Source organism: Seriola aureovittata, chromosome 2 (genome assembly GCF_021018895.1).
Source record: "Seriola aureovittata isolate HTS-2021-v1 ecotype China chromosome 2, ASM2101889v1, whole genome shotgun sequence".
NCBI classification, from domain to species: Eukaryota; Metazoa; Chordata; class Actinopteri; order Carangiformes; family Carangidae; genus Seriola; species Seriola aureovittata.
In genome coordinates, this window is record NC_079365.1 from 24,752,674 (window position 1) to 24,772,701 (window position 20,028).

The 20,028-nt window shown below is 40.8% G+C and overlaps 2 protein-coding genes across 11 annotated transcripts in view; both read right to left on the minus strand.

The window, feature by feature from the left end:
* Positions 1 to 2,909: 2,909 nt before the first annotated feature.
* On the minus strand, positions 2,910 to 12,444 carry mybphb (myosin binding protein Hb). The gene is made up of 12 exons (XM_056364996.1): positions 12,127 to 12,444; positions 10,475 to 10,609; positions 9,588 to 9,755; positions 6,572 to 6,660; positions 6,272 to 6,467; positions 6,048 to 6,187; positions 5,732 to 5,891; positions 5,360 to 5,496; positions 4,334 to 4,520; positions 4,132 to 4,185; positions 3,370 to 3,401; positions 2,910 to 3,281 (listed from the first exon to the last, which is right to left on the minus strand). The coding sequence occupies exons 1-10, from the start codon at positions 12,386 to 12,388 to the stop codon at positions 4,154 to 4,156; spliced, it is 1,506 nt and encodes a 501-aa protein (XP_056220971.1). The 5' UTR covers positions 12,389 to 12,444; the 3' UTR covers positions 2,910 to 3,281; positions 3,370 to 3,401; positions 4,132 to 4,153.
* A 520-nt stretch (positions 12,445 to 12,964) lies between these two features.
* The window catches only part of nav1b (neuron navigator 1b), an 84,355-nt gene continuing 77,291 nt past the window's right edge, over positions 12,965 to 20,028 (minus strand). For all 10 annotated transcript variants that reach the window (XM_056390864.1, XM_056390824.1, XM_056390832.1 and 7 more), the window contains 7 exons: positions 18,545 to 18,780; positions 18,289 to 18,443; positions 18,095 to 18,166; positions 17,154 to 17,350; positions 16,919 to 17,037; positions 16,601 to 16,798; positions 12,965 to 16,473 (listed from right to left, as the gene is read on the minus strand). In XM_056390864.1, coding sequence (XP_056246839.1) covers positions 16,390 to 16,473; positions 16,601 to 16,798; positions 16,919 to 17,037; positions 17,154 to 17,350; positions 18,095 to 18,166; positions 18,289 to 18,443; positions 18,545 to 18,780 — 1,061 coding nt within the window. In that variant the 3' untranslated portion in view covers positions 12,965 to 16,389. The remainder of the gene's footprint in view (positions 16,474 to 16,600; positions 16,799 to 16,918; positions 17,038 to 17,153; positions 17,351 to 18,094; positions 18,167 to 18,288; positions 18,444 to 18,544; positions 18,781 to 20,028) is intronic.

The following is a 20,028-nucleotide window of genomic DNA, read 5'->3' on the forward strand; positions in this document are numbered from 1 at the left end:
ATATCTTGAGGGACATTATATGATCCAAACACTCTTTAAAGCAGAACCTAAATGGTAAAAAAAAAATCAAAAATAAAACATGAGAAAGAATACCTTAAATCGTACAGCCTCACCACCTCAGACCACCTTAACTGCCCAAGTCTGAGGCAAATGAAAAGTGTGTTCAGACAGTCTATCCAACTGATTTAACGGGGCAACATTTGTTAATGAAAAGCAATGACAGGACAGTGGTGTGAGTGCCAGTTTCACCATTACACTTATTAAACCTTCTGGGAACGTTGCCAAAACCTCTGCAGCAAAGAGCAGCCGGGCTTCCTTCAAGGAGGACACACCATTTCATTGCCTTTGGCGTTACCCTTGACATAGCAGCAACCAGCCAGTGCTCGGTGCATTACCAACGATTAAAGCAACACCACCAGATGACTCAGAGATGCTGCATCACTAAAGCGCCCTGCCTTTTTATGAACTTTCCATATTGCTGTGCTTATTTGCTTCTATTTCCCCTAAAGGGGGTAGTCACAGAGAGAAAAGTTTTGATAGGATCCAATTATTCAGCCAGAGGATATTTTGTGATTGCCTTGTACTGGACTTGAGAGCAATAAATCATAACAGATGAAACAGAGGCACAGAGGTAATTCAGCATGGGGATTAGAAGTGGAAAATGTGCCTGAAGCGGCCGTGTAGGTCTGGTTTCATAAAGGTGAACCAGGGAGTCTAATGAGCCTCGAGCATAAAATGAAGAATGGAACAGTGAAGTAAGACAAACTACAGGAGTACAGCTATAGGCGCTGGGCGTCAGGCACAGCATTGCTTTGAGCCTAATGTGAATGCTGCATGTTATCATGCTCACGAAGGAAATGCTAACATTCTGCTGTTTATCATGTTCACCATCTTGGATTAGCGTGATAGTATGCTAACATTTGCTAATTAGCCGTAAACACAAACAGCTGAAGCTGATTGTAATGAGTTTTCAGGTATTTGGTCATACACCAAAGTTTCAGACCACATTTTGTGTTTACACTTCATTCTGAGGCGGATGGAAAACAAGTGCACCAATAAAAAAAAAACAGCTTTCCTTAAAACTAAAAAGTACAGTGGGTTTTTGAGCTTCTTAAAGCCAAGGGCAGCTGCAGGATCAGATGATGATTCTCTGTAGGTTCATCACTACTACACTGTCGCTATCGTTTTTCACTTAAAAATATAAATCATAGCTGCTTTAAAAGATATGCTGCAGATTTGGCATCGTGGTCAAAATGCAGCTCTGGTGTTGCACAGCAACAACCATCTACCCACAATAACAAATTGATCAAAGTACAGAATAAGAGAAAAGACAAACTCTCACCTTAACAATCACCAAACTGACTAGTTAGGAACATGTAGTGTATGTGCAGTTTACATCATATGATTTCACAAATACTGACATTCAAATTTACAGTAAGAAATTGAATAGAATTACAGGATTCAAACAAACGAGGTACATTATTTTAGTATATTTCATATATGCACTTACATTATTCATCAGTGATTTTAAATTGGTTTTCATTGGAGGTTTGAAACCTTTTCGGTGCAAGACCTAAATTAGACAGCAAGTCTCTCGCTCCGTGACCCTATTGCAGCATGTCAGCATCCAGGGACCAACCAGAAGTAGGCCTTAGACCCATTATGGCTCCTAGCCCACGGGTTAAAGCTGCACTATGCAAATTGTGCAAGTAACTTAAAATGACAGAGAGAGGGAGTGTAATAAAGGATTGTAAATTAAACGGGCAGTTAACTGCGTTGATCTTTCTTGATCACTTAAGTGTAAGTCCTGTTTTTTTTTTACTTTAAGGCAGCAATTAATGAATGTAGTTAACATGCAGCATGGCTCTTTCTACCCTCCCATTTTCAGAGAGCCTGCAGATGTCATTTCTTCATTGTAACACTAGAGGACGCCACACTCAAAGAAACAGATGGTTTTTTTTTTTAGCTCAAACCGCAGAGCTGTGTTACTCAATATGCATTAAACTTTTAACACTTTCTGTTATACAGAGGGTGTCTACTTTTCTTGTACAAGATCTGTCACTGGATTCCAGTTAATACACTCCCAGGATGATCCTGCGAGGGAGGGAGACATCAGTGTTTTCAATTGTTTTGAATTGAAATAATGACATTATTCCACTTACTAATTGCAATTAATTTTTTTTTCCATATTTAATTTTGATTTCAATTTCCCTCTTTCTAAGGTATAAAATAAAAGCACATTTTGCCAGTTGAACCACTTCCTAAAATAACCTGAGCGAGACGGAGCACCAAAGCTAAATTTGTCAGCCTCTGTGTGAACCCATGTGTCTCTGTAACCTGGATATTTCTGGCATCCTGCCCCATATCACTATGCCAGTAACTCCAAGACCAAATAGCTACAAGATCAGTATTATAGAGTGGTATTATTATTATGGAAGTCCTGGCATACTGTGATGTACTCTTGGGTCCATATGAGCCAAATGAATAGTGCTGTCTCCAGATTCTCACTGGTCTGCTGCCAAAAGGCCTTCATACATTCAGCAGCTGAGTGAAACTGTAGCAGAAGTAATTAAATCACTCTGCAGATACAGAAGCTTTCAGGCCAGATAGACCTATCAAAAAAAGAGTTTCTAAAGCAGTGTTTTAGCAGTTTTCCCTCTTTTTTTTAAAGTCTTGGTAAACTTTTATTTTGAAAAGATCATTTTAATTTGGCATTAATTGTAAGGAAGATAAGAATTTCTTAAGTAAATATAATGTATCACTCACTTATTAGAAACTTGTGAAGCACTTTGTTATCTATATTGAAAAGTATTTCTTTTATTATTATTATTATTATTGAGAATAAGCCTTTACAATATTTCTACTGCAGATTTCAATTTATAAAAGACACTGTATTGAAAAAACAAAACCAGAAATTAAATTATTTATTGATATAAACACGTAGATGTTACATGTAGATCTCCTATGAGGAACAGTAAATTCATGCTATGATTTTCTTGGCATTCACCTAGTTAGACTGACAAGATGATAAACTAGGGAGGTATAGTGTTTGACCATGTGATAATTTAGTTTAGTTTTACCATAGACAGTATCGTTGGGGAAATAGCTGATTGTGGACATGGATATGGACTTAATAATGTAGTGGAAAGGCGTAAAGCGACAACAATTGTTCATCATAACATCGGGTAACACTTGGCAAGAGGTCACAGGCAACAACCCTCGTGTAGTGTGGTCACCAGCCATATATACTGTACATGTTCTTCCAGGAATCCAGCACCTTCCTGTAGAGATAAAGAAATACTTTAAACTTTGAACTCTTGATTTATCATGGTGGAGGCCGGTTTTAGATTGGCTAAAAGTGTCACGCACCTTAGGCTGCAAAGGCCTCATTCCGTCTGCTCCTAATTTGGGATTGCAACAGATGAACAAATAACAGCAACAGGTGTTAAGAAAGAGTGAGAACTGCATTTGCAGAAATGACAGAGAGAATCACTTTAGAGAGAAAGAAAACTGAGCAAAGTTATATCTGCATTTTTAAAATTATAAATATATATATCAGAAATAAGTTTTATCCAGTAATTCAATTTTGAAGAAAAATGCAACATTACATTGATTAAAGCCTCAAAAACCTTTTAAGTGTTCTGCAAATAAAATGCTAATATCTCCGTGACTTAAAGGAGGCTGCTGCTGCTGCTACTGCTGAGTCATGGAAATGTGATTAAGTCTCCTAACCAAGTACATGAGGAGCCATAACAGATTTAATTTATGGGTGCTACCTCTTGGACTCTTTCAGTGGCAGAGGCCACCTTTTCCAAGTTTAGTGCCCTCCATGTATGGAAAGTAAGTCATGGGGAAGGCAGATGTCACCTCAGGACCCATATAGACCAACATATCCAATACATCCAGTTTAATTGTTCCACTTTTGTGGCATTAATTTCACAAGTAACCATGATTGCAAATTGCACAGCAAGTTAACATTTAACAATACAACTAGAGTACAACTCAGCTGTGTTTATAAGGTTTGATTGAGGTTAACAAGGTTGATTCTAATTGGTTTTGACTTATACTCTGTGTGCGAAAATCAAGTACAATCAAGGACAATATTCATATACGATCCTGATGATTTCTGACCTGTGATTATGAGAATGTTGACCTATTTCTTATCTGCATCTGCAACCACTGGCTCTGTTCAACAGAAAGACAAGTTGTTAGTTTTCACAAGGTGAGCACTCAAATATTGGTAAAGCAAATGCTACAACTCTACAACTAAACACAATGTTTACACCCATAAATAGACGAAAGATCTTGATTCAGATTCAAGATCTTGACTTACGTTTGACCTCCAGTTTGCAGCTGACAGTTGCTTCTCCGTGATCATTCTTGGCTCTGCAGGAGTACACACCTCCGTCGAAGTTACCGGGCTTACGGATCTCCAGAGAGCAGATACCCTGGACGCAGATCTGCCTGAACTTGGGGTCGTCTCCAATGATCATCTGGTTCTTCATCCATTGAACCTTGGGCTGTAGAAAAACAGATTTTTATATTATGATTAAAACGTGATTTTTTAAAAACACTTTCCTCCAAGACAAGTAATTATATTAAAACATCTCATAAATAAACAAGCGCAAGTGTTGTTTCTATTTATGTTTGTGCCACTTGACAAGAGGAGCTCTGGTGATTGAAGTGGACACACAGCACACACCCAGTTTGGAAGTTTTTAATGGCTCTGACATGGTGAGGACCTCCTGGGGCCCCACAGGGAATGTTACACATGTGACCCTGCTTCCCAGCTGACCTGTAACCCTTATGGCCTCTTCCCCGCCTCCCTTCGTCAAAAATCTAACCTTCTCATCAAGACCATCTATGTTACCGTCCTGTTGGCAACCCGGCGGGGTTATGATCCCAAAGAGGAGGTGAGAGGCTCAGACAGCAGGCTAACAGAAGCAGGTGAAGATCATCAGCATTGTCAGCTCAGAGCAAACACACCCACCCACAAAAACTCTTAATACAGCCAGGCACCACCGCATTATGATGACTAAGCTGCTGACAAGTTGTCTAGGCAAAGGTTTAGCCTGTTGGTACCACTGGTGTTACAGTCTAATCGAGCAAACATTGAATGCACGTTCAAAACATACCAATATGTTTTTAAACTGCACCTCTACCTTCCGCAGTGTTTGTGCTTACTGGGTTAAAACATGCAAAATCATCCGAGCGAACCTTAAACCTACACAGTTCTAGTGTCTTAGCCGCCAAAGTAAATGAGACAATATCTTGCTGCTACTGTTGGTTAAATTGGAAAAAGGGCGTGACGTGACATTGGTTCAGACACGAAGGAAGAAGGTAAATGTTGTTACTGTACTTTTGGTTGTCCCCTGACGGAGCAGAGCAGCTTGGTGCTGTAGCCGACAGTAGTGGCTCTGTCACTCAGGGAGGTGGTGAACTTGGGAGCCTCGGTGAAGTTGTGCTCCTGGTAATCAGGAGGCTTGTAATCAATACCTGCACAAAGGAAGAGAATTAACTACACAACTGCTACTGCACAGTCTAGCTGATATGCTGTAAATCGATAGGTTAAGCCTCGCCGATGAGGGATTTCCTGAAAACCTACTCCTGACGTCACAACAGTTCTCAGAATTAGGAAGTAAAGGACAGACAAATGAGACAACAGCTTCAGATGGGATGAATAAAGTGTTTACTTCACTGCTGTTGAATAGTAATAAAAGCTCAGAGGTACCTGTCTTCAGGATCTTGGCCTCCTCCTTTGTAATAGCGGCGTCCTCGCTCATTCCGCACTTGTTTTCAGAAAACACTCTGAACTTGTAGGTGTTGCCCATGATGAGGTCAGAGATGGTGGCATTCAGTCTATGGTAATGCTCCATCACAGTGAACCAGTCCTGTGAACACACACACACACACACACACACACACACACACACACACACACACACACACACACACACACACACACACAAAGCAAAGACATGATGAATAAATCTACTGGAATCCTTCTATGAATAATCAACGTACATTTGTATTGTAATACGACTTACTCCGGTCTTTTTGTCGGCTTTCTGCACTGTGTAACCTGTGATGTCTGTGTTTCCGTTGTCCTTGGGTACGGTCCACTCCAGAGCAACATTGAAGCCCCAGGTATCTGCAATCTTCACAGAGGCAGGAGGTCCTGGCAGCTCTGTGAGCAAACAGCCACTGATTATAGTATCAAACACTTCACTTTTGAATTTCCTCACTCACGCAATATAAACATTTTGCTCACCAACAATTTGAAGGGTGAGTGAGGCCTTGTCTTCAAAGTCGTCCACCTTCACGCACATCTCGTAGACTCCGGAGTCGTCTCTCTCGGACGTACGGATGAACAGGATGCTGTCTCTGTCAGTGCTGCGGATGTTCACCCTCTTTGTGTCCAGAGGCTGTCCGTTCTTTGTCCAGGAGACCACCGGTTTGGGTTTACCCTTGGGAGAGGAGGGGCGTGTGGTGAGACAAATAAGTTTTACAGAGTTGAGCCTAGTTTTATCCATCGTGCACACACAGGAAGAAGCGGCCATATTCAGCTTACTGTGAAGGGGATGGTCAGGTTGATCTTGTCTCCAACGTGAGCGACGTATCTCTGCCTGAGGAAACGAGGCAGGCGAACCTTGGGGCGGTCTAGAGAGAAAAACACAGACTGAAGCAATCAGTGACTGTTATTACAGTAAGTCAGCATTTACACATCATTTTTATGTTCTTTCATCTGCTGCTGCTTCCCCCGTCCGTCAGTGAAGGACAGAAACAGCCTGAACAGGATTTTTGGGATCTGTGTGAGTGAAACAAAAGGATTTCAGATCCTTTTGTGACCAACAAATCTTGAGGAAATCGATTAGCATGCTGAGCTGATCTAAGCCCATCTGAGTCAGGGACGTTTCACCGGTGCCATCAAGGTGTGTCTGTGTTTTAACTGGTTAATGTTTTAATGTTACAGCAACAAAGGACTTTCTAAACATTATAATGAAGGTAAATAAAATGAGAAGTCGTATATAATACTGGAAGTCTAAGGACACTGGTAAGCCGTTTAAAGAGGTTATTGTTAGGTTTTCTCTGCTGATGAACGTGGTTTCTTGTCGGGAGCCGGTGGAACAGATTCGCCCACCGTCACGTTTACAAGACGAGAGGTTATCATTCGCCCTCTGAGCAGCGCTACGTCTTCAGGGCAGACCGGAGGCTACAGTGAGTCGCTATCGGAAAGTGACGAGACGGGCTGGCTGGTTAATGTGCTAATTTCAGCAGAAAGAGTTGACAATGGCGTTGCCTTCCACCGCCGGAGGAAAGTTAAGGAATGAAGTTTAATGCTGAACTCACAACGTTTCTTCTAGACTGGTAAGTAAATAGCTGTTAATGCTAACGTGAGCTATGCAGCAATAGCAGAAAGGAACATCTAAACATTTTAGTTTAAACCTGTAAATAAGTAATTAATCATGGATATTAACAATTATTAGAATATCACAGGCTATTACCGCTCTTGGTGGCTTAGTTAGTAAAGGTATGTTAGATGTAAAATCTTTCACAGACCCCAGCTCCCACCTTTACCTCCCTCCAAGCTAAAAATAACTCACTAAAATCATGAGGATAGTTAGCCACCGAGACGTTTCAAATGATATTTAAGCCTCACAAGTATCTTGCCGGGGCTCATTTGTAAAAGTGATTTGGTGAGAAGCACCACCTGCTGAGTCCAGCAGAGCAACATTTGTCAGGTCTCTAAATAAAGCAGACATCCTGTAGTATATCGCCTCGCCTCGTGACGCATTAGTCGGAGCTTCAGTTACTCCCACTCGCATCAGAATGCTTTAAAATCATGGATAAGTTCAGCAACATAGACATTACTGCCCTGCTATTTAACAGCAGGAAACTGTTAATATAAACTGCAACATAAATGATTTGGTGCCAAAGGAAAAGAAAACGGGATGAAGTAAAGTACGTCTGTATATCAGAATAAACATACTGCAGGTTAAGTGTCTTACCACTTCATGTGGACAGGATTAGGCTTAATGAACATTGTACCTGTAAAGTCTGTGGCATGTTTCAAAATAAACAGTGAATCTCTGGAAGTGTCATGAGATTTAGGTGTCACCTGAGAAGTTGGATCCAGACCCAGCAGCCCCAACACCCACCACCCCCTCTCTACTCAGAGACTGGACGCACTGGAATGTGCTCTCCACCCCCTCTACTCCCCCCACGCCCCCCCACCTGCTTGTCACCATCGATCTTGCAGAAAGGAGCCTGACGCTCTCCCCTCAGCATGAATCCTGGCAGGGATCACAATGCAATGCCAAACCTTCCACAGAAAAATCCGTGTTAATAGCAGGGACATCCCAGCTATTTTTCCAAAGCTTTGTGGTCATTTTGTCAGAAACATTTCACAAGTTCTTTCTATATGTGGACCGCCTGCTATGGTGAACACAAGCGGTGAACATGGACACGATTATTGAAATATTGCCAGTCCAGCAGGATCAAGTTCCCTGTCCGACTCTCCATTACGCATAACGATGATTTGTGAGAGAGCCAAAGTAACGCAGCTCCTCCTTTTAAAGTCCTCGGGGTCCAGTCATTATTTTACCACAAATCACTTTACATATAATGTCTATGATTAACACTGTAAGCTGTACAGCATTAGTAAAAACCACCCACTTAACAAGTGCGTAATTATCGCACTGTGCTCGGGTGGATCGGCGTTTCGACTCAAAGTGGAAACGAGTGAGAAGACCATAGTTTTATACCGTTAACACTGCAGGTATGTGCCAACAGGACACGGACAGCTGAAGGAAAACATTGCTGAGCTGTTTCCCTTTGACTCCTGCACTTTACTTACAACCCCCCCCCCTTTCCATTAATAAATTGCTCTGTAAAGCTTAAGCCCAGACACTGTGTCAAATGGTGTGTCCCATATTTGTTTTCGCATATTTTACAGATGGATTAATCTGATCATGAGAAAAAGTTCAATCACTCAGTTTGTTAAGTGTTTCCTTTCCGTCTTGAACTGTAGATATTAAAACATCTATTTTACATTCCAATTAGACCTGTCTGGATTTGATTATAACTTTCGTCATGTGGGAGTTAAGACCAGCTCGTGTTGTGCCTGACGCCCACATTTTAGCTGCTAAATTTAAAAGAATTTACAGAGAAAATGGCCAAATAATGACTTTTACAGCCTGATGTGTCACTTATCTGTGTATCAGTACACATTTTTATGCAGTATTAGTAACTTTTAATTTGTGTTTCAGTGCCTCGTGTTGTATATAGAACAAAAGGCTTTGAAGTCTGTACTGCACATATTTAGCATTTTAAATGTTCTCACTTTTCTCCTCTTCTTTTTTATGTTTTTTTTTTATCAACGACTCATTTGCAAAGTCTTTTTTCACTCATTCCTGTGCATGTCGATAGGTTACTCATCTATATGATGCATCTGTTCTTATCCTTCATTTTATTGCGATTGAGTGAGAGAACAACCGAGTAAGTGGTTCATTTATTCTGCAGAAAATACACTTTACTATATGTTCTGTTCTGAGCTAAAATGTATCTTTGCGAACACTTCTTCTTACCAGCGACCTCCTTCACCAGGACAGCCTCGGGGAGGGTGACGGGGGGGCTGCGGCCGCCGGCGTTCACAGCCACCACGCGGATCTTCAGACGGTCACCTGTGGTCTGGTTCTTGATGATGTAGCGGCAGGACTTCTGCAGATCCTCGTTAACTGCTTTCCAGTCCTCAGCTGCACGGGAAAATTATACATAATGAAGACAGACTGGCGGGGTTTATAAAGCTGTTGTTTATCTCTTCATTAAAGGATAAATAACAGTGATTTAAGTGTGAAGGATGTGCAAACGGCAGGCAGAATGAGAGGAATTTTCTCTGATTCACAAGAGACTTGAGAATTAACAAATTAGGAGACTAAGCGCTGCTCGCTTTGCAGCTTTGTGATGAAAATAATGACTATATTTGACATAAATTTCTTGTATTAGACATGAAATTGCTGTTCCGTGGGTAAACGGCGTGCCCTGGCTGCTAAATCAAGCCAACATTGAACTGCTGCTGATATTAGCTTAGGGCTGTAAGTCTAAAAGCAGGACCTCCAGCGAGACCACAGCAGCTCCTGAAATGCCTCTTTCCTTGTAGGGAGAAGTAAGGTAGCTCATGATATAACTCTGCGAGTGACACTTCAGGGACAGCTGCAACTGATATGGCTGACCCACATTAAAACAGCAATTTAACATGTTATATGGGTGTATTTAAAATTCACCTCAACATATAGCAGTCGTACTGCATAACGATACTTAATATAAAAACCTAAAATAGGCTTTTGAAATAAAAGTTTTGAAAAATAATTAAAAAGGTCAGCTGGCATTTTTGTCACAGTGTATTAATAATCTAACCCCATCCGTGCACGAGCCAGTGTGCGGTGCACCTGGTCCAAAGCAGAGCAGGGCTTACTTCCATCCTTGCAGACTTCAATGGTGTATCCATCCAGACCGGACAGGCCGATGGTCTCTGGCTGGCTCCAGATGATGGTAACTGAGGTGTCGTTCTTGTCCTCAATGAACATATCCAGAGGAGCGCTTGTGGGCTCTGCAGATGCCGTGACAACATAAAATTATTCAACTGGCAATGACAGGTGGTAGAAATGCACCCAAATCATACAGAAATCGGTTCAAAGCTGGAGGTCACAAGATGGTGCAGTTCTTTAACGTAACGCTGTAATTACGAAAGAACAAATGATGAAAGGAGAATCACGTCACACTGAAGTGAAGTTTTCCTTTAAATGAAGGGTTACCTTTGGGTGGAGGAGGTGGAGGTGTGGGTGCTTTAGGCTCTTCTGGTGCAGGCGCCTCACCACCTTCAGCTAATGTTAAATAAGCATTTGCATTATTATTGGTAGCATGTGATGAGCAGAGCGATACAGCAGCAATAAATATAATCTACATGTTTACTTCACAGCTCTCTGTCTCCTTTACTGGGAGGTCAAATGATTTACAATGATCACAGGCTGTTTATCCAATTCGTTTCCAATGATAAATCCAAATATTCAGTTAAGAGAGAGATGAGAACAGGAACATGTTCTGTTTTTGCAGTTGCTTCAGAGTCAGCAGCAGGAGCAGTTTCCTCTGTGGCTGCAGCTATTACTAAACATGAGGTTTTAATAATTAGTGCATTAAGCAGATAAGACGTGTTCTAACAGATGATAATGTGTGTTCAAAGTGTTATAAAGAAGTCAGTTAGTGTTTCTAAGAGTTTGTAGGTTCATATAAGATCTGACACGGCTCATGAGTCCTACCACCAGCAGCGGCGGCACCTGGTGATTCCTCTGCAGCAGGTGCAGCAGCTGATATTAGAGGTTAGAAGATATGCGTATATACATACATACAACATTTTGAAAATATTTCATATTATTTTCAAAATAGGGGGTTAAGTCTATCAAGATAAAAAGGAAAAGTTAAAATGAGCAGAAATGAGTGAGTTAGGTGGTAAAAAGAGAGACAGTGGCTGAGCAGAGGCTTCATCAACTGGAGCAGCTGATGAGGATGTTAGATGAGAAATGAATGAATCCTGTTCACTGAAGATGGTGTTAAATATTAGAAATTAGAAATAAAGTTGAACAGGTGTCGTTCATATGAGCTATACATTATTCTGTAATGTGAGCACAGCAAATCAGTGAAGTTTTTTCTCAACTCATTTAGATATTTGGGTTTGTTAATGTTTGCTTGTGAGGCGTGGATCTTTCACTGAGGTAGCACAATGAAGGCAGAGCGTCCTTGAACCGCGTCAGTGACTTTAAGTGACTTTTAGAAATGAGGCAGTCAAAAGCTGTAAGAGTCCAAGCAGGTGGAGTGTGCAGTAAGTGACCATGCAGGTTCCGTTTTGTCTACATCTTCTTACCCACAGCACCTTCACAATGAGCGCGCACAAACGCACGTGCGTAAAGGTTACCGCGTGCTTAACATGAACTGAACCGACTACTTAGGCTTCGGAAATTGTTGAACAAAGTATCCAGCGTTCACCCACCGCGACTAGACTAAGAAAATAGAGGTGGGGTGTACGCTTGTATGACCGACGGCAACTCAAGGCTCACACGCCGCTGCGCCTACCATCTGGGGGTGGAGGGGTGGGGGCTTTGGGCTCCTCAGCTGGCGGGGCAGCAGCGGCATCCTCGGCAGGTGCAGCCTCGCCCTCAGCGGGGGCTGGGGCGCCCTCGGCAGGAGCGGCCTCGGCGGGGGCGGCCTCGGCAGGAGCGGGTTCGGGAGCCACCTCTGGGGCCGGTTCGGGAGCGGGCTCAGGGGCCTTCTCCTCCTCCTTCTTGGCTGGTTCTTTCTTAGCCGCCTTCTTGATTGGGGCAGGCTTGGACGGCATGATGGAGGTTGCAGCTAATTCCCAACGCGGTTAAGTCCTTAACAATGTATCCAATGCCATCGTTCCTGTGGGGGCGGCAGGGTTATATAGAGCTGGGCAGGTTCAAGCACCGCCCACCGTGAATTACATGTAACAGATACTGGGCACCATGTATGACTCAGACCGCTATGTCTATGTGTCTCACTCATCAACACTCATTGCACATCATTACCTCTTTTATTATATAAAATATGGCCTGAATAAATAGCAATATATAAAGATGAGAACATATATATAAAATACAATAGTAAGTTTGCTTTCAATTGCTCTTTACTGCTTTACTCAAACATTGCTGGATTTTAAAGACATTTAATAACTGTTATAATTATAACATTAATTCAGGCTAATACAAGGATTATTTTCTTAGCTGTTCTTTTTCAGTGAAGTTTCCATTAAGCACTGAGTACTGTAAATGTGGCAAATTCAATATAAAATTGATATGATTCATGATTATTTAAGGCCTATGCACTACTAGAGGACTGATGCAGCTCTATTAATAGGGTCAACACTGTCAAATTGACACACAAGAAGCCAGAATAAATATAACATGTATTTTATTGATTCCAACAAACAGTGATAGGTGGATGAAAGCTTTCAGAAGCATGCCTTATCCATGTATTGGACCCAACTCTGAAGAAATATACCTTTCCCTCAATCATTTTTTTCCCTCCTCAATGATTGTTGCCGCATCCAGAATGCTGACCTATTTACAATCTTTACAATGATGTCCTGTACAAAATAGAGAAATTAAGTTTTACAAAGGATTCTTTAGAAAAAAAAGAAATATCAAATATCTGAGTATTAAAAAGGAAAACATTATCTAGAATGATTTTCCTAAACAATACATCAATGTTAACATTTTTTCCTCATCACACAGCAAGTTTACATGCATTTACAACACTTAGAAACCCTTAACATTTGCACGTCAGTGACATTAGATATCGCATAACATTTTTTTTTTTTGAAATCTTAGTTTAGTCCACAACAAGCTTTGCAAAAATATGACTATTCAGCAACCTGTATTGGCCTAAGATATTCCGATTTATCCTATTATCTGCTTTATTTCTACTTAAAATCAACTATGCAAACAGTGAAGAGCTGATTCTTGCCAACTATTTCAGTCTCATAATTTAATTCTTAATTATCTTTATTTGTTTTTCGTCATTTGACCATTCACAAATCCAGTTGCGTTACTTTTCTTGCCATTCATAAGGACAAAACACATGAAACAGCTTCCAAAAAGCTGAATTTCTTGAACTACAACTATGAACCCTGTCTTCAATGCAACGCCAAACAAATCCTCCTCTCTTTAAGGCTCAGTATCACCTGCTCAGGCAAACTTCCACTTTTATCCTGTGGTGCAGTTTGGTCCGAATTAAGAACTCAAAGACAGACCAGATGAAAACACACCGCGTTTGCTCGTGAAGTTCAGACATTTGCTGATCGCCAACACCAGTAGAAGTTGCTGCATAGTCCTGATACACTAGTAAGCAAACACAAATCACAGCTACAGTACTACAGAGCAACAGGCACAACAACCAGTGAATGAGATGAGAAGCTCGAGCTGATGGCTTTTGTTAACCTGCAGAAACAGATCAGGGTGGGGGTCGGTAATACTGTCTAATATCTGAAATATTTACAATAACGGAAACGATTCTCAAACGGCATATGGCCAGGGTGAGACTCACCAACCATTTGGCATCTTTTCCTCTGTAATGTATTTAATTCATTCATTTTTTTTTTGTTTGCAGGCGACCAATCAGAGCTACGGATAAGCTTGAAGTTTCGTTATCAGCCTTATGCAAACAGTGCAATAATGAAGCAATGTGCAGCTCAGACACCATTTAAAATGTTCAACTTTCGCGTTAAGCTGTCATAAAAGTGGTCTGACATTCATTTACAGGGTTTACGTACATGTGAGGTTTAGTCTGAGCTCCTAAACAATGACACAGTGTGGGATGAACAGATGAATTATTTCGACACCACTTGCACAACCATAAGCTTTATCTGTCTTTTACTCCATTAGGGCTTCTTTACAAAAATCTACACAAAGTACCTTATAAAGTCTTCGAATCTCCCATTTTTTACTCTTCATAATTTGTTGGTTTCTTTGTCGTGTACCCAAAATGTTCTCAAATATGAATACTGTACGACATCAACATGGGCGTACACCACACAATGTGTCACATGACTTCACTGCCTCTACGTAATGTCTTCAACATTTGGTCAACAACACGTCTTAAATATACCAGAAATCATCTCCCAGATCAATTTCACATTTCTTTAGCGTTCGACTGATCTATGACACAAAACTCTTTGCTAACCTACCCCGAACGTCTACATAATCTTTATTCAACACTACAATTTGGGACACTGTTAAAGAGCACTATACGCACCTAAATGAGGATGACAAGCAGATTTGTAACTCAGTTTGTGGAGTGCAGGAACTGTTGCAAATGAAATGGGCATAGGTAGCTTTAAAGTCACTCTACTCAGCCATTGATAGAAGTGTTTTGCAGTGGAGCTTTGTGATAAGGCTTCCCTAAAAAGCACCTACTAGATGATTGATACTGTTATATGGTTGTTTTATAAGTGTTTTCTATATGTTCATCGTTTAAACTTAAACCCTTTACTTGACAGTCAATATGCATGATTAAAGTACAGTATTTGGTTCAGTATATTAGATATTTGCACCAACTAATGTAGATAAAATAACTGTGATGTAGCCTGATTGTATGTACATAATATATACAGTAACTATTCTAAACATGGGGGGGAAGATTTGACACATAATCTTTCCTGGATAAACTGTATCGACAAAGAAATCTGAATTGGATTCAAATAGCATCATCTCAATCTGTTTAGTCAGAGGGTGTTTGTTATGTTATATTATCCCTGTGTATTAAGTATCTAATACCTGATATATATATATGTATATATATATATTTATATATAGCAACATTGGTGATACTGCTTGTTTTACATTAAGCAGTTAATAAAACTAAATTAAGTGCTTGGGAAAAATGGTACGACACATTAATGAACTCACATCCCTAATAAATACGTTTTGTTGTATGCAAAAAAGAGTATGACAGCAAGTTTCATTTTCAAACTTATAAACCATAAAAGTAGATGTACAAATATGTGAAAATTAGCACTGCAATTTGATCCTACACTGTTGTATAATTATTGTTCTGAAAAATAAAGATGATTAATTGAAATAAATTATTTATAAAGCTGAAGAAATGACTGATTTCTGACTGTCTCAGCTGGGATGATGTTGATGAAAGCACCAGTGCACTCTGTTGAAGTTGAGGTGACTTTGATGTCTTTGTTCTTAAGGCATTTTTATCTGTTTCACCTGCTCGGGTTGTAAAGTTCAGGATTGCATATGTATAAGATTTGGCCTTCAGAGACTTATACAGTCGATATGTACCAAAGAACTTTGCAAAAAACAGTAGCATCTGTCATGCTGTCATACTCTTTTCCAAAATGAGTCACCATTAATTGAGAATAGTTCCTGCTGACAAGCACTCCATATCCCATGAAGCACTTCAGCACAACACGGGATGGACTGTATGTGCTGTTGCAGGAATCACCTGAAGTCTAAGTGCTGAGAAAATGAGCTCCATAGATCTATTAGCACCGATCTAAGAGCACTGAGGGACAACATGGGGGTAAAGGGATCTGAACTCAAATGAATGTCATCCAGTCAAATACATAGGAAAGTAATGGAATATAGCTTTTCATCCAATACTTGTGAACAGTTTTTGAAAATACTGTATGTATTAAAATGATTTGTAATGACCCAGTTACACTTTTAACTTACGGTGGACATGACAGTTTAAATCACCTTACAACCATTTCTGAGGGTTCATTTGTTCCTGAACGTGCACCGTCTCAGTACAGTGGAGAAAAAAATAAAATTTGAAGTGCTAAGTGTTAAAGTGTAGGCTTTGTGTTCAAAGTTTAGGCAGGCTAGGGTCTTCTTTGTCTGGGGATTCAATGTAATTGGCAGCCTCTTGAAGTTTCAAAAGCATTGCCATCTACAACAAAGAAGAGAAGAAGCCAAAAATCAGAAATCCTAAAGACCCATTCCGGTTTTAATTAAACAACAAAGCTTATAATTCTGAGAAAACACAAAAAATATCATGAAATGTGTTAAATACTTACCAGTGGATCAGATTCCATAGAGCTGGGTGGAGTCTCCTTGTGAGGCCTCTCCTCACAGGGCTGACCGGGGCTGCTGGAGCCAATACTGGGGGGAGGAAGGTGGAAGAGCTTTGCCTGGTCCTGCTGGGCAGACGGCCAAGGCAGGGTGCCCCTCACCCACTCTACTGGGTCCTCCCATACCGCCTTCTGGCCGTGGACCTTAAGTGTCACAACATACCACAACAGTAAAATTAGAGCGTAACATCTCCTGTGAGAGCGAAGCCAACAACACTTCCTGAGGAGGATAGCTTTCCAGATTTGCTACGTGTCGTTTCTCACCTTGATGCCATCCTTGGCTCCCTCTTGCAGGTATGGAATAATAGAGTGGTTCCAAAGATCAATGAACCATGATCGAAACTCGTCTACTGTGACTGGACATGACAGGAAAAAGCATGGGCCTGAGGACACAAGGGAGGAAGAAAGTACCATGAGGACACACAGAGTCAATACTCCCCACAAAATAAAAAAGCTTTCTTCAGCCCTAAGGTTTTGACCTGTCGAGAGAGTTTCATACCAATGAGGAAGTCTGATGTGCTGTGTTTCTCCAGGAAGGTGTGAAGGTGATACCAGAGTTTGGGCACCCAGTCTAACACCTTGATCAGGTCTTCGTTGGTCAGGTTCTTCTCGTCCTCCGACTCCATCAGCTTCCTGTGCAAATAACGCACCAGGAAGCCATTGGCTGGTTCCACATTGTTGGAGAAGGTCACCATTCTAAGAAAATGAAAGGTGCAAGCAAAAAATCACATCACAATACAGACAAATGGATGTGTACATCAGCGGGCTAGTCCTTTATCCCTATTATCTACATCAACATTAGATTCAAGCTGTAGCCGTAGGGAGGGACTGGTGGAAAACTGGACTGAGATCTATATATAGTACCTGCCATATTTTGACAGTGAAAACCAAATGAGATGGATGATCAATATCAGAAATATTTATTTATTATCAAAACAGGTTTTTATTTAAATCTTTTTCCATTTCACATACTGTAGCTGTATCCTCTTCCTTCAGTGAGACAGTAGCATTCAACCAAATATTTCCAGTGCAATCTGTGACGTTCTGTATAATTTAACAAAATCTTGTCAAATCCTTTAGTAGCACAACATAGAAGATTTCTCTTTTCAAAAGGAGGTAAAAGTGTGAGTTACAGTGAAAAGTTTATTTCTATTGTTATTGTAGTTACATTATTAAATATTTTTGTTCACCGAGTCTCAAACATAAAGTAAAGTCATTATTAGTCCTCACAGCACTGACTGAAATCGAACTTTATTGAATCAAACACTAGCAACACATTAACTCACACTTTATCATTGACTTTCTAACAGACGCTTTTTATTGTATTGACCTGTTTATTCTACAGCGAGCTTCAAATCTAATCTCTACATACTCAGCAGGAATTCATCCACAGACCATAACACGCAAGTACAAAAGTACAGGAGTGTTTCTCCAACCAACCTGAAGCTGAGGTGCAGGCCGTTGTTCGCAGTCATCTTCACTGGCTGATTGCTTGTTCCAATAATGTAAGGACTGAAATGAAGAATTGTACACATCTTATACACATACACTTTTGTCTGATTATATCAAACAATAATGTTATATTAATATTTATATGAATATTTTTCCAGCCATTTTCCATATGTGGAGATTACCATTTGTGATATTTGCAGGTGAGAGCACCATTGACGAGTTCACTGATGGAAGCAGGATCGTGAATATCGTCCAGAATGACTACCAGTGGTATTTCTGATGTGCTGGTTTCTCGATCTATTTGATTGGCCAAGTTGGAAAGATAAAGCTGCAGATCCTGGGGAGAGAAAGAGAGAGGGGGACGGAGGATGACAACAGGAAGCTGACAACATTACACCAAATAAGCCACTGTTGTTCGGGTTCATCAGTTTCTCTCACCTTGCACGACTGGCGGTGCATGTTGAAAGTGACCACGATGCCTTCAGTGACCTCGCGGGCGCTGCGGTCCACCAGGTACTCAGCCAGCCGGGAAGCGAGGTAGGTCTTACCCGTCCCGCTCGGTCCAGACTGGATGAGACGGCGGTGTTTGAGTAGCAGACTGATGTAGTGTTGCATCATGGGTTTGGGAATGAGAGTTTCAAATACCAGGCTGTCCACACACTTCTCCTTCAAACCTGGACATAGTGAGGGAAAAGTGAGAATCAATAAACAGCGAAGTTGATGACTACCTGCAAATTCACAGGACATATTTTAATTGGTGATGAAGTGCAGTTTTGATACTTGATATTCAAAAACTTGTTTAGAATTATGTTAATATGTATACCAGAAAGAATATTCATTACAAACAGGAAGGACTGGGGAAAGAAGATGTTGTGGAAAAAAATGGTTTTATATCACCTCCGAAGTCCTTCATAAGCAACATGGAGCTCAAGCATTTTGGTCTGAAAATAACTTTGCGTCAACTGTAGTGAGTCTGAGCACCCTCCACCGGCCTGCAGGAGTGTAATGTTCCGCCTTAACATCTATGGGGCCCATGTGTCTGAGGCTGGTCGACCAGCTGGGCCTAGCTACGCTGGGTTCATGTTACCTAGAACTCTGTCTGGACTGCCGCTGCTTTCCCAGCTCTCCTAGCACGTCACTCCTTGAATTCCTGCATGCAAAGGCGCAGTGTCGACTACCAAACCAGAATCTCGACGCTCCTCACTGATCACAGCTCTGCTTGAGAGTAATTAATGGGCTTCACATATGTGCTTCTCGCATAAACCAAAACACTGCTGTTTTTGAAATATATTGTACATTATCCACATATATACTTGCACTTGTAGTGTTAATGTTTGGAGTGAATGCATAATATAACCAAATTCATGTAAAATAACTAAGAAAAATCTATTTTCAGAAAAACATATTTTAATGTTGTTGAATTAGTGAGTTTGTCAGCTGCCACAGGGTCATTTGAGGACAGTTCACAGCTCAATGTAACTGAACACATGCGGGACGTAAGGAGGAGTTGTTAAGGGAAAAAAAAGTCTGCTGTATGCCTCTCTGACATACAGACAGACAGGGCCAAATGCAGTCGCCCTGATAAGCAGACAGACATGAGGATTTGCACTCAGCTGACGTGGATCTTCAAATAAACACTGCACAACACAGCTAATGCAAAAGTTCTGACTGACAAAAGAAACCATCAAAATTGATCTGTGTGGATGCAGCTTTTTATCGAAAGATTAATGATTTCATAATTGAGAGCTGAAACTGAAAATGTAAGCTGGACTGACTCCGCTAGGCTCTGCCGCAGAAAGACAACAAACATTTGAGTGCTTGCATAAATAAGTTTTCCTCACTCGCCCAAATTTCTGATTGAGTATAAAAAGCCTTTTTTAAAATGATGTTAACAGTGCTGAATTCAACTGTCTGTTTAAAAC